Source organism: Orcinus orca, chromosome 4 (genome assembly GCF_937001465.1).
Source record: "Orcinus orca chromosome 4, mOrcOrc1.1, whole genome shotgun sequence".
Classification (NCBI taxonomy): domain Eukaryota; kingdom Metazoa; phylum Chordata; class Mammalia; order Artiodactyla; family Delphinidae; genus Orcinus; species Orcinus orca.
The window spans coordinates 9,805,626-9,820,549 of record NC_064562.1 but is presented as its reverse complement, the minus strand read 5'-3'; the positions used below and the strand labels follow the sequence as shown (position 1 = coordinate 9,820,549).

At 42.4% G+C, this 14,924-nt stretch overlaps 1 protein-coding gene across 15 annotated transcripts in view; it reads right to left on the bottom strand.

The window, feature by feature from the left end:
* Positions 1 to 14,924, bottom strand: part of HERC3 (HECT and RLD domain containing E3 ubiquitin protein ligase 3) — a 140,221-nt gene that overhangs the window by 82,062 nt on the left and 43,235 nt on the right. For 14 of the 15 annotated variants that reach the window (XR_004475272.2, XR_004475274.2, XM_033400341.2 and 11 more), the window contains 7 exons: positions 12,889 to 13,048; positions 8,837 to 8,913; positions 7,805 to 8,026; positions 6,914 to 7,005; positions 4,524 to 4,654; positions 3,795 to 3,955; positions 1,302 to 1,378 (listed from right to left, as the gene is read on the bottom strand). Coding sequence is in view for 13 of the 15 variants with exons in the window: in XM_033400341.2 (XP_033256232.1) it covers positions 1,302 to 1,378; positions 3,795 to 3,955; positions 4,524 to 4,654; positions 6,914 to 7,005; positions 7,805 to 8,026; positions 8,837 to 8,913; positions 12,889 to 13,048 (920 nt within the window). In the remaining 2 variants the exon portion in view is untranslated. Of the gene's footprint in view, positions 1 to 1,301; positions 1,379 to 2,005; positions 2,108 to 3,794; positions 3,956 to 4,523; positions 4,655 to 6,913; positions 7,006 to 7,804; positions 8,027 to 8,836; positions 8,914 to 12,888; positions 13,049 to 14,924 lie in introns of those variants that run through there. The other variant, XM_033400351.2, reaches the window with a different exon arrangement.

Below are 14,924 nucleotides of genomic sequence, written 5' to 3'. Positions count from 1 at the left end.
TGTTGAATTTCACAGGAAAATTGAAGTTGGTTAATCAAGCCAGTTTCATAGGGAAATGAATACTTCAAACTCTACTACTTGTGGACACAAAGTTATCCTGCAGAGATTCAGGGCTTTTCATATTTCGCTCTATTAGCATCTTAAAGGAACAAAGAATAGTCTCAGCTTTTCTCAAGGTTTCTCTGTGAAGCACTGAAGCTGGTCCTAAGATAGGTCTAAAGCAACAGTTCCAAATCACCCCAGATGGCTGCACTCAACAGAACTTTCTCCAGGATCCTGACCTGGAAAAGAGCTAACTGTCAGTTTCAGCTGTCCAACCTGCAGCCTCAGACTCCACCACAACCTTTAATACCAAAGTCACAGAATGATACTGACTAGAAGGCAAGAACATCGCGTACTGAAAGTTGGCGAAGTATCAGAGAGAGGCGGAGAGTTTCCAGCAGCGACAAGGCCCCTTGTGTCCACAGACCCTCATTTTCTTTCCAAACTATTCTGATTCCTTTGTCATCACCAAGGGCCCTTCCCTGCTCCTCCAGCGTAAGATAAGGATCCATGCACTACAGACCGCTAAGTACTTGTTGAATAAAAGCAAGGTGGACAGGGAAGGAGAGGGGTAGGGAGGGAGAGAGGAGAGGAAGCCTGAGAGCAGGGCAGGGGGTGGAAAGCAGGAAACAAATCTGTGCTGATTTCAGACTGACATTTCTCGTCCAGAGAGGGGGGTGAATTAAAGCCCTGTCACAGATACCTGGCCCACGTTCTCCACAACCTTCAGTCCTGAAAGAATGTCATTCTTCCTGACTTACCCACCACAGTGATGCAGGAGACAACCTGAGGGAAATTTTAGCGTGGTGCTACGAGCAGATGATAAATAACAAAGGAGAGCTGAACACCGTGGCATCTCTTATACTTCGTGTAGGCTTGATCACATCAACCAACCCAGAGAGCTCTCAAACACCCAGCATTTGTGGCTACTTAACAGGGAAGCAAAGAATGGAAAGTCAAATAATCCCAAAGTAAGTATGAACTCTCTAAGGTCTCCTTAAATCTCTTTTGGGACAAATCCAGATATAAATAAATAATGTTCAATTATAAATTAGAACTCTGTGATTAAAATACCAAGAAAATTATTGGCACCTCAAGGAAGCAAAATGGAGATGACCTCAAGGTTTAGTTGGCTTATTTTAATATAATAAAATGGATAGAAACAAAGAGTAACGTTGCTCTCATGTAATTATTTATTAAAATAAATATTGGTTCACCATTATTCCACCCCCAAAGTAATAGTCAAAAGAAAAGTTTACCTCATATTTGGAGCAAAGTACAAAAGTCTGGTCTCCTCCAGAGAAGATCTGCTTAACAATATGATATTTAAAGCGATCTGTCAAAAAAATTTTCAAGAGCATAGTTTTCAACAATTAACGTTTTTCCTTGATCCCCTTTTCTAATATTCCAAAATGTGCCTCAGAACGGTTTCCTATCCATTTAATTCTGTCCGAGAAGTAAGAAACCTCCTCCCCCGGCTCTCTTCCCAGGACTGTTTCTACTTCAGTTAAAACTAAACATATAAGACTGTATCTTCCACTCTAACCCTCCCTGCCTCCCTCCCACTGCCAGCTTGTCCTGACCTCGTTTCTGTTTTTCATTCTAAGTCTGTCATGCCACTGCCCTGAAGTTTAAAAGAGTCACTACCATAAACCATAACGTCTGCTAAGAAATCATTCGGCCCCTGAGGGTGGCGGTCTGCAGCCCCTCCGGAGGACCTCCACATCCTACCCCAGCTCTGCCTCCCATCATACTGCGCCCGTGCTGACACACCCCTACCACCACCTTGCTTTTATTTCTAGCGCACCACACTACCTCGTACCTCCACGCCTCTTCCTCTGCCTCCCCCAGTGCACACTGTATTCTCCATGAATGGCGCCTCCTAGAGCATAACTGGAAAGGTGCCCCTGGAATGTGCGATTCCACAGTACTCACCACTGCCCACCCACTCACAATCCTCTACCTGGCTAACTCCAAATCATCCTTTAAGACACAGCTCAGACTTCCTCTAACCGGAATACTCCTTGATGCCTTCCTCTGTGCTCCCACATTACCATGAAAGTTCCTAAAACCACAGCATTTACATAACAAATTGAAATTTACCTACTTTGGCAAACATCCAAGCACAGACTTACGATCACATAAGTTATGCGGTAATTAAACTTCAAAAACTTTGTGGTTTCAAATTAACCTATACAACGTTTGAGTTTTTTACATTGGTGTATTTCTTAAATATATGCATTCCTAACATGCGTACCATGCCTTAGAGAAGAAGAAATTTACAAATGATTCAGAAGAGGACACCAAGCCGTTCTTTCACTTTGGGTGACATCACCTAAACAAAATCTTGTTTAGTTTACATTTTAAGTTCCACTACATTTTTAGATGCTCGTATGTTCCTTCCATAAATATTTATTCAGTGAGAAGTTTGTGCCAGGCCCTGTGCTATATGCCAGGTTTATAAAGAGGAAAAGACGCCATCCCTGTACATAAGTTTCTTATAATCCAGCAGGGAACTTATGATTGTTACTGCTAAAATAAAATTCTGATCAAGCCAGAAATGTGTCATTTTATAGCCTTCAAAATCAAAATTAATTAATTATTAAATCACACTTCTTTCTAATGACTCTCCAGCTGCATTTAAGCTTCTGGATTTATTATTTCAAGTCACTCTTACTGAGTGACTGCCTTATTTTGATTTCTAATGAAATGGAACTATTTTGAAATGAAACAAAATTCCACTATTTTTTAAGAGAAGGAAAAAATGGCATGAAAAGAAATGTCATGTTTTGACCAAAATAGTAATCATAAAGGAAAGGTAACACAGTACAAGCGTTAAGAGCACAGGCTTTAAGACACAGATATAGAGAACGAACTAGTGGTTCGTACGAACTAGTGGTTCGTTCGAACTAGGGCGGGCAATATAGGATTGGGGCAGGGGAGGTACAAACTACTGGGTATAAGATAGGCTACAAGGATGTGTTGTACAACACCGGGAATACAGCCAATATTTTGTAATACCTGTAAATGGAGTGTAATCTTTAAAAACTGCATAACATTTTTAAAAATTAAAAAAAAGAACACAGGGCTTCCCTGGTGGTGCAGTGGTTGGGAGTCCGCCTGGCGATGCAGGGGACACAGGTTCGTGACCCGGTCCGGGAAGATTCCACATGTTGCGGAGCGGCTGGGCCCGCGAGCCATGGCCGCTGAGCCTGCGCGTCCAGAGCCTGTGCTCCACAACGGGAGAGGCCACAGCAGTGAGAGGCCCGCGTACCGCAAAAAAAAAAAAAAAAAAAAAGAACACAGGCTTCAGAATGAGGCAGACCTGGTTTTAAATCCTGTTCCCCGAATCTGTATCATCTTGGGCAAGTTACTTAACCTCCTTAAGACTCAGTTTCCTCATCTCCAACATGGGGATAATGACCACTAGGTTCTTAAGGTTGTTTTCAGGGCTCAGCATGGTTACAGAACTCGGTTAAGCGCTCAATTATCAGCAACAATAATAAAATGTATACGGCACCATCAAGGTCCTTAGGGCCGAAAGGACATGTTTTGCTTTATTCTCTAGGATGTCAACTACAGAGCCTCATGCATAGTGAGTACTCAAATACTTGTTGATTGACGTTCAAAGAAAATATCTCACATTCATTCCTTCCAAAAGACCTCAAGGTAAAAAATAAATACGTGTTCTATAAACAATTGTTTTTAGCATTTAAAAGACCATTAAATTCTAATAAAAAAATCACTCTTACCAGCTCTGGCTGAAAGCTGGCCGCTATGGGCGGCCCAGCAACCTTTCACAGGAGACGGGCACTTGACATTACAAGTGTGTCCAGTTCCTAACTGACCTCTTTCTCCACAACCAAATGCATAGATGAGTCCAGAAGAAGGCACAAAGGCTAGGGTGTGTTGTCTGGGGGAAAAATAATGTAAATTAACGCATCAGTATCCCTTCTGATATGGGTTAATACACACTCTGACTTTTTACTTCCACGTGTGAGCACTGCACATCCTAGGGCTGCCCCTTGTGTTCACATGCGCCTGTTTTTTTGCAGCGCTGGCTCTTTGTAACACCATCTTTCCCTGATAATCTAGGTCATCGGGATGATGGCAAGACTTCTTGGAAAGAGCTGAAGGCCTGCTGCATCTGGGATGAGTGGGAAGAGGCGGGGGGGGGACCAGCAAAATTTCCAAGACATTCTTTGAGGCTCTCTCACTTTCCTTTCTTCACGTCTCCCACACATCGTGCTATTCTTTACCCCAGGAAGCCTACTGGCCCCAGGTGGCTCTGCTTCTCTAAAACCCCTCCTCGCCACACCCTGCTCAGATCGGACTCTCGCCAAACTTTCAGCACAGGTGTGCATGCAGTTAAGATTTCTTAAAAGGATGGTGGCTGGGTCTAACCACATTCTCCATCACTACAAAGACATGATCCATTTCTGGGTCTTAATATCTATGAGGAAGCGCTTAGGACCACTCACCTGCCACAGGCAATCTGAGTGACTTCACTGCCCATCAGCTCCAGAACTCTTCTTGGATTAACCTCATCATTCATGGAATCATGTCCAAGTTGCCCACAGGAACCAGCACCAAAGGTAAACACACCTCCACTCTAACAAGGAGCAAATACCACATGACTGCACTGTGTTTCTGAGTTTGCGTACACTCCTTTAGCCTCTGTACACAGAATTCACATCACAACGGTCTGTGTAAGAACGCTACGCTCGCTTGATACTTAGCCAAATCACTTCTTTGGAATATTGATTAAATGGAAAAATAATTTTAAAAGAACTTAAGACTACACCTTTATGGAATAAAGACAGTACTGCTCAAGGGAACGTGTACCATCTATAAATTCTGAAAGTTGTTTAAAAGTACAACGATGTGTTAATAAGAAGGAAAACAAAAAAAGAAGAAAAAGATAGGTGAAATGAGACGATTTTGCACAATCATTTATATGTAGAAAATTAAATGCTCCACAGATTCCTTGGAAAGTAAGATCTTTTTAGCAGCTGTACTTGAACACATGCTAAGGCATTTTATTAAAGTGAATCTATAGTATTTGTTCGACATGAAAATACCTTTTCATTCTCTCTAGATGTAACTGTTTTAGAAGCAAAAGAAATAGGTAGATAATTTTAAAACATTAATTACATTGTTCTTTTTTACATATATTTAAATGGCTTGTTTTAAAAGAACACAGAAGATTGCTATATATATTTGAAAGTTATATATACACTGAACTATTTTTTTAACACCAAAAATATATATGTATTTTTTTTATTGGAGTATAGTTGCTTTACAATATTGTGTTTGTTTATACTATACAGCAAAGTCAATCAGCTATACGTATACATATATCACCTCTTTTTTGGATTTCCTTCTCACTTACGTCACCACAGAGCACTGGGTAGAGTTCCCTGTGCTACACAGTAGGTTCTCATTAGTTATCTATTTTACACATAGTATCAATAGTGCGTATTTGTCAATCCCAATCTCCCAATTCATCCCACCCCCGTCTTCCCCCTTGGTATCCATACGTTTGTTCTCTATGTCTGTGTCTCTATTTCTGCTTTGAAAACACCAAAATATTAACAGTGATTCTTTTTGAGTTAGAATCCTTCTTTATTTAAGAAGGATTAATCCTTCTTAATCCTTCTTTATTTATGAACAGGAACTACTTCCACAATAGAAAAAAATCACTTTAAGAACAAATTTATGCCAAAGAAATGCCAAAAGGGTCAGGCCAGCTTAGCATTTTCTCTCTCACAGTGGCATTCTAGAATCTTTTCTGAAAGGGCGTATTTTTCCCTGATATCAGTCTCAGGAGGTTGAAGGACATACCCTAAACACCACTAGCTTCCCTTAATAATAACTGATTTGAATGTATTATCCTCATATTTTTATTTTTAAAATTTATTTATTTATTTATTATTTATTTTTGGCTGTGTTGAATCTTCGTCGCGGTGCACAGGCTTCTCATTGCGGTGGCTTCTCTTGTTGCAGAGCACGGGCTCTAGGCGCGCAGGGCTTCAGTAGTTGTGGCGCGCGGTCTTAGTGGCATGTGGGATCTTCCCGGACCAGGGCTTGAACCCGTGTCCCCTGCATTGGCAGGCGGAGTCTTAACCACTGAGCCACCAAGGAAGTCCCTCATATTTTTAGAAATTCTTAAATCTCACTGTGGCTCAACTTGAAGAAAAAGATACTTTTGTGTTGGACTTGCCTGGTGGCACAGTGGTTAAGAATCTGCCAGCCAGGGCAGGGAACACGGGTTCGAGCCCTGGTCCGGGAAGATCCCACAAGCTGCGGAGGAACTAAGCCCACGCGCCACAACTACGGAGCCTGTGCGCCTAGAGCCTGTGCTCCGCCACAAAGAGTAGCCACCGCAATGAGAAGCCCGCACGCCACAACTAACTAACACTGCAACTAAAAGAAAGCCTGCGTGCAGCAACAAAGACCCAACACAGCCAAAAATAAAATAAATAAATTTATTTTAAAAAAAAAATACTTTTGTGCTACTTTAATAAAGGTCTTCAGGGAAGTATGGCTGAATTAATGTCTAACTCCTGTTACTGGGGAGCTTTCATAGGGATACTGGTCATATGCATTTAGCCTGGGAGCAGGTGTCAACTGGAATGGGGCAAGGGTCCATTTTCTTGAGCGCCTGGAGGCTGACCACCACTGGAGGGAGGGAAGAGTGAGAATGCAGATGGTTGCTGAGAAGGGAGACAGCACTGGACTATTTTTAGACACCGTTAACTGCTCTCTCTAAAAGGCCCTATCCAACCAACCAAACCGTGATAAATAGGCATTCACGTCATACCCAGCACCAAGCGCCACGGAACAAACTGGAATACTCCAAGCCCCTTACTTTAGTGAGCACTGCTGTGTGCTCTTCTCCGCAGCTGATATAGACGACTTTCTGTGTTCGTAGGAGCTTCACGTGGCAAGGAGACTCTCGATCTAGAATGAGAGAAATAGCAGTGTCCCTACCATTTGCCTCTGAGACGTACACAGCTGTCTTAGCCTGAATTTTGGGTCCCCCTGGACTCCTGACTCTCATGTTCCGCTTCCTGCCTGAACCTCCACTTGCACGTCTAACAGACGCCTCATTTTTACCGTATTTAGAACTTAACTCATGGGTTCCCTACACTCCCCAGTTCTTCCCACCGCTCCGCCCCACTCCCCATACATAGCTTTCCTCATTTCATAAATGCGACTTCACCCTTCCAGCTTCTCCCCTTTCTTTCAAACTACACATCCAACAATGAGCAAAACCAACTGGCCCACCTTCAAAATATATTCAAGTCCATCTTTATTCCCACTACTTCCAAACTGGTCTTCCAGCTTCCCCCGTGGACCCACTCTAGGCAAAGTTAAACTGGATCACTCTTCTCAACACCTCGGTGTCTTCCCTGATCTCACTGACAGAAGCCAAACTCCTTAGCCTGCCCTTCAGGCCTTACATAATGGGGCCCCCCTAGCTCTCTGAGCTCCCGTCTTCCGGTCACCCCAGCCCTGAGCACACCACAGATCCTCCTGCACCAGAGCTTCTGCACACCCTGTTCCCTCCGACTGGAACAGTCTTCGCCCAGCGTATCTACACGTCTCCTCTCCGACTTGACTTCCTACAGGGCTCTGTTCTCTGTGTTGGTCCCCGCTATACCCTTAGTGCCTGACACGGGGCCAGCACATACAAGCTCCTCAGGAAGCACGTACTAAACAAATGAGGTTAAGAGGCCCACGTGAAGACTTCACCTACCTTTCTCATCACTGAGCCCGAGCTGCCCCGCGTTATTCATCCCCCAGCCGAATACGGCTCCCGAGAGAGACAGGGCAAAGCTGTGGGCCCCTCCTGCAGTCACCTGTGCCAGCGGGATCCCCTCCAGGGACCTCACCCTCTGCGGGCTGGCTTGGGAGGGGAACTCCTTCCCCAGGCCCAGCTGCCCATGGCTGTTCTTCCCCCACGTGAAGAACTGGCCATCTGAAATAAGAAGAGGATAACTGGTATTACCAGAAATGATACAAGTGCCACCCATAAAAATAACCTTGTTAGAACATCAGGGTTGCCCGGTAGGCTCATCTGTTAGTGCCCTCCGGCCGCAACACACACACACCCAAGAGCAAGGGAGCAGACACACTTCAGGCTGCAACCAAAACTCCCACCTGTCATGACAACAGAGATACGCTGAGCCTTATCACCCTTCCAAGGCTATTAACACTTATGCAAAGAAAAAAGTAAATGTGTAAGTCAATTCAGTTTTGAATAGGCGATTACCAGGCTTTGATCCACTAAGCAAGGTGAACGAGTTCTGACCACCCAGGACTTCACGGGGTCCAGCTAGGACCCGGACGGCAGCACAGAGAATCAAGCAGGACCTGTTAGTGCCGACTTCCCCTCAAATGTATCCTAACAAAATGCAGCATTATTTGCTGGCTTAGGTTTTTCTAACTCCATCTTCTTCATTTATGTGGGAGCTTCATGATGGACTATAACGCCATAGTGAGCTCTAGCTGAGAAAAACCAATCTTCTGCTCAAGAACACGACTGACGTACTGTTTCCTCTTCACCTTCCCCCGAGAGACAGTTGGAGCAGCAATGATGACCACCTCCTTCATCATCCAAACCCCGAGAAAAGTATGAGCGACACAAAGGCTGTCTGAGAATTGCTGCTGTCCAACAGGAATGCACAGACCCTGACTAGTTAAAGGTATCCAGTTAGATAACATCACACAAAAATGCAAAGAGAAATGGTTCTCAAATTAACAGAACATTAGCAGAGATGTACGTTACCAGCTGCAAGAGCCAAGCAGTGCCAGTTGCCACAGGAAACTTGCAATATCGTCTGCTGGTTCAGCTTCTGTATTAACCTAAAACAGAAAAGACTCTCCTCTTAAGAAGGGCATTCACGAACAATGACTGGAAATATCCCCAACTAAACAAAACAGCTGTAATAAGTAACATCTTTCACAAAAGACTTCTTAAAATCAAACATATAATCTTACATGATATAATTCTATTAAGTCTTTCACTAACCTCCTGCCTCTTAGGTAGCTACTGTTTAAAAAAAAAAAAAAAAATCTGCACCTAAACCCATTACCAGAGCCCTCTGTTAATTCCCACCTTGTCATCTCCAATTCAGGGACGAAAGGAGTAAACTACAGAAGAAAGATCCCTAAGAACACGGCTAGTATCTAAATGGCTTTCAAATGAGGGCAATGCCATGATTCAGCGATCCCACTTCTGGGTATATATCCAAAAGAACTGAAAGCCGGGATACCGAAGAGATATTTGTATACCCACATTGATAGCAGCATTATTCAAAATGGCCAAAAGGTGGCAGCAACCCAAGTGTCCATCAACAGATGACTAGAAAAACAAATGAGGTATACACATTTGGAATATGTATACAACAGAATATTCATCAGCCTTTAAGAACAAAAACTCTGACACATGCTACAACATGGATGAAACTTGGACATTATGCTAACTGAAATAAGCCAGTAACAAAAAGACAAATACTCCATAATTCCACTTACGTGAGATATCTAGACTAGTCAAATTCATACAAATCAAAGTCTAACAGTGCCTGCCAGTGGCTGGGAGAGGAGAAATGGGGAGTTGTCATTTAATGAGTACAGAGTTAAATTTCTGCAAGAGAAAAAAGTTCTGGAGATTGGTCACACAGCAACGTGAATATACTTAACACTACTGAACTGTACACTCTAAAATGGATAAGATGGTAAATTTTATGTTATGTGTATTTTACCATAATTTAAAAAAATTAAGAAGGGCAATGTCTCCGAAACTCTGATTCTCTAGGATGATAAAGAGGAAGATCATATGATAACTTTTTTTTAGGGTACGCGGGCCTCTCACTGCTGTGGCCTCTCCCGTTGCGGAGCACAGGCTCCGGACGCGCAGGCTCAGCGGCCATGGCTCACGGGCCCAGCCGCTCCGCGGCATGTGGGATCTTCCCGGACCGGGGCACGAACCCATGTCCCCTGCATCGGCAGGCGGACTCTCAACCACTGCGCCACCAAGGAAGCCCCATATGATAACTTTTAAATCCCACTGCTCTGCTTGCTCGTGTCAAAGACAGAGATAAGAACAGTACCCATTCACAGGGTTGTGGTGAGAATTAAAAGAAAAAATTCATGCTTGGCACTGCCCAACAGAGGTGGACAGCCTGAGAATATCTGCTGCTTCCTATTTTAGTAATTCACAAGTTGCCGTCTTCCTCTTCATTAAGTGTATGCCGTGGGAACAAAGGAGTCAGATGGGCACACTTTCGGGAAGGGGCATTTTAGAAGACAGACATCCAATAGGCGAGGAGGGGGTGATTTAGAGTGATAGGTAGATGTTGCTTTTGTTAATGGTTTATTTTCTCGGATCTAAAAAAATTTATAAAATAGAGTTCACATATGCATTTAGTACCAAACAGAACCCAACTATTTTTTATTATAGATTCACATGCAGTTGTAAGAAATAATACAGAGATCCCTTGTACACTTTGTCCAGTTTCCCCCAGTGATGACATTTTGCAAAACTACAGTATAGTATCGTAACAAAGATACTGACATTAATATAACCTACCAATCTCATTTATGTTTGGGTTGGCCAAAAAGTGCATTCAGGTTTTCCCATAGGATGTTCCAGGAAAACCCAAACGAACTTTTTGGCCAGGCCACTATTTCCCGTTTTATTTGTACTCACTTCTGAGTTTGTAGTATTTGTGTCACCTGTGTAGGCTCAGGTATCCAGCACCATACTCAATGGTTCCAACACCACAAGAATTCCTTTTGTTGTACTTTTATAACCACTCCTCCCCTCCCCCATTCGTAACCCCTGGCAACCACTAATCTACCCTCCATTTCCACAATTTTGTCATTTTGAGAATGTTCTATAAATGGAACCATACAGTAGGTAGCCTTTTGGGATTGGCTTCTTTTTCACTCAGAATAATTCCCTGGACGTTTGTCCAAATTGCTGCATGTATCCATAGCTTGTAGAAGCCCACTATTTTTTTAAATTGGAAAATGTAATATTGCCTTGGGTCCCAGTGTCTCAGAACCTTATGCGGCAACAGCCCTTTTTCCTGGCCAGCGTCCACTCAAATTCCCCACACTCCTCCCTTTATGGGTCACCAGTACCCTCCATACAACCTCCACAATCACAGTTACAGAGAGGAAGCAGGTCAAAAGGACAAGACAAACAAGAAGAAGTTAGACCCTTGAGGCGGAGAAAGCGGGATACACATGCACAAGCTATACTGTGTGTTACCTACTCGTCTTACTGCATCCTCCCAATAACTTTGTAAAGGGACACAATACTACGTAACTCCATTCTTAAGTTAGGAAATGGAGGCCTAGGTAAGTTCAACAATTTGCCCAAGGTCATTCACCTAATAAGTAACAGAGCCAGTACTGGAATCTGAGTCCATGTGACCTCGAATCTATGTTACTTTCCACAATACTAAGGTATGAATTCATGAATTTAATTAAGTTATAATATGACATTATATACAAACTAAACCCTCAGAAGTCATCCATAACTTAGACATGACTAATAAAAATAACAACAAACTGCTACTCTAACACAGATTACTCCATTTTTAGAAATGAAATGCCACTAAACAGCTTTTCTTGAGTCTTTGGACATCAACGAATGAAATACTTTTGTCATTAATGTTATAAATCTTTTCCTTAATATTACAATTTCGTAAAATATAACATCCCCCTTTTTTAAATTTCTACTCTCCCTCTTCCCCCCAAATTAATTTTTGGAAGTAATGAACCCAAGACATTACCTGTTCTAAATCAGGAAATGGAATCAAATCATTCTTACCTCCCTGTTCCTCTTTTCCCCAAAACAGCTTTTGATTAAAGAGACAAAAATCTAAGGGGAAAAAAGGAAGAGGAAGAAGAAGGTACTGTCCTTTAAAAGGGACAATAACTGGGCAGGGGAGGAGAAGCATTTAATAAACACACTTGTACTGAGCAATGCGTGCGCTGGAGCACCCTTAGCAATGAGATGCTAAAATAAATGATCCAGGTCTCCTGGCATCAAGGGCTCCCAGCTCTGTACGAAAAATAGTTATCAAATGAAAAATTGCAAAGAATGTGACAAGTACTGCAATACAAGGAATGTTGTACACTTGCAGTATAAAGGAGCAGGAATTAAATGAAGGAAATAAACCAGTGGTCTCTTTGCTCATTAAGAACCCTCAACAAACAGAGATGCCCCCTCTCCAAAACATCCACCTGAAAGTAACTTCAATATTTTAGACATTTACTTAGTGGTGAAGCAGCTGTTACATATTTAGCCAAATCATCTAAGATTCAGAATTAAGTAAATACTTAAGGGACTAAAAACCATTGTATTAGTACTTTTGTGTTAAACAACTTATGTATATTTGGTATTTTAGCTATTGGTAATGCTTAAGGTAATTTGGCCTGTTATTAGAGTATCAGGTCAGCCTTGTGATTCTATTTTAAAGTGACTCATTGAATAACTGTCTTAGGTTTGCAATTTTAAGTTAAAGGTTTGTAAGTCCAGCAATATGAAAAGGTGTTTTTTTATTCGAACATTGTTGAGTTCCAAACACTCTGCCAGCAACTAGGCTACTGGAATAAATAAAGTACAGTTCCTGAACAACTCACATTTTTTAACTGGAGACAGACACTTCTATAAAGAATGACAATTTTTGTGACAAGTGTTATAACAGTATAAGGCATGACAGTGACACAAAGGAAACAGCAATCAAAAGAAGACAGCAGAACCCAAACCAAGGAATCTAACAAAGAAACTAGCAGGAAATCATAGTTACAGCAACTGAGTCTTACCTGGGTACTGCCACAGAGTCCTCGGTAGTCATGAGTCCTAGTTGACCATCGCTCCCTGCGCCCCAAGAAAACAGCTGGCCCCGGTCACTGAGGGCCAGACTGTGGGACTCACCACACGCCACGTGGACAATATGCTGATCTGCCAGAGCTCCAATTTGCTCTAAAGGAAAAGAAAGAAAAACCAAAGGAGGAAAATGTAAAGCCCAGAAACAGGAATTACACAGAGTTAGCTTCCTAGGCAGTTATGTTTTTCAGAGAGAACCACTACATCTGTGTATTTACAAAGATTTTATACGTTTCTAAAAGGTATCCATTGAAACCCAGATATACTGGCTAGCACACATGCCTGGAGCGACACACACACCAGATGTTACCCCCTGTGCCTGCTGCTTCTCCCCAGAAAGATGCCTGAAGGCTTACTATTCGGACATGTGGAACCAGCGAGGCCCCAATGTGAGTGGGAGTGAGGCATGTTCCTAAAAGCAGTGGGATTGAGTGAAATTTTGCCTGGGAACAATGAGACCTCCCCCATCCAGAAAAACACCTTTCTCCCCTTAGTTCCAGAACACAATCTCTCTCTATATACCTATCCAGCCAGAAGACAGAAGGATTTCTCTGAGAAAACTGGCCCAAAAGACAAGACCCATAGCTACTGACGTTTGTGGGTCCCCCAATGAAATGTCCAGCTTCCCGCTAGTTAACAAGACTTGCCCACACACAGCTCCACTCACGTTTCAGTACCTCACTCTTAATATAAAGGACTGGCCAAGGATCAACATATACATGAGGAAATTTTAACATAAAAGTTAAAGAGCAAAGGTAACAGAAGAAAATGAACTCTGAAGAAAAAAAGGTCATGCAGGGAACAGAAAAAAAAAATTAAGTCATTAGAAAAATAAAAGAAGACAAGAAACACTCCAACATTCAAAAAATAAAGTTATCTTGGAAAATGGAAACATATGGCAGCATAAATTTAAAGGAAAAACCTTCAAAAGCAGGATGGGAAGTAAGAACTGAAATTTTCTAAGAAACAGAAAAGGCAAGAAAAGAAAGAAATGAGGGGATTATTCCAAGAGGCCCAACAACGGAAAAATAAGAACTTTAAAAAGAGAATGGAGGGCTTCCCTGGTGGCGCAGTGGTTAAGAATCCACCTGCCAACGCAGGTGACATGGGTTCAAGCCCTGGTCTGGGAAGATCCCACATGCCACAGAGCAACTAAGCCCGTGCACCACAACTACTGAGCCTGCACTCTAGAGCCCGCGAGCCACAACTACTGAGCCCGTGCACCTAGAGCCCGTGCTCTGCAACAAGAGAAGCCACTGCAATGAGAAGCCCGCGCACCGCAAGAGTAGCCCCCACTCGCCGCAACTAGAGAAAGCCTGTGCGCAGCAATGAAGACCCAACGCAGCCAAAAATAAATAAAATAAATAAATTTTTAAAAAGAGAGAATGGAAAAAACACAAAGTAGAAAATTTCAAAGAAGACATGAAGATTGCTCATAACTGAAGGACATGAGTTTCACAGTGAAAGGACCTATTAAAACTTCAGAATAAAGACTGATAAAAACCTACTTTACAGCACTTCAGCTTGAAATTTCAGAACACCGAGAAAAGATTCTAAAAGTTTCTAGAAAGGAAAACAGTTTATATACAACAGAAAAGGGATCAAAATGGCATATTTCTCAGAAGCAATACTGAAAACTAGAAAGACAATAAAGCAATGCCTTCAATTCTGAAGGAAAATGACTTCCAACCGAGAATTCCATATCTAGTCAACCATGAATCAAATGAGAGGAAAGGGGAAAAGAACAATTTTCAGGGATGTAAGGCTCTCAAAATATTTTATCTCCCATGCTGCCTTTCTCAGTTAGTTCCCTAACATCATGGCTCCAAAACAAAGGAAGATTCAGGTTCCAGAAAACAGGAATGTTACATATTAAAAGGTGAAGAATATTCCCAAGACAGCTACGTAGCAGCCTATGAAGCAAAGTTGGAGGGATGTCTCCGAAGTGAAAAATGGCATACAATCTGATGAG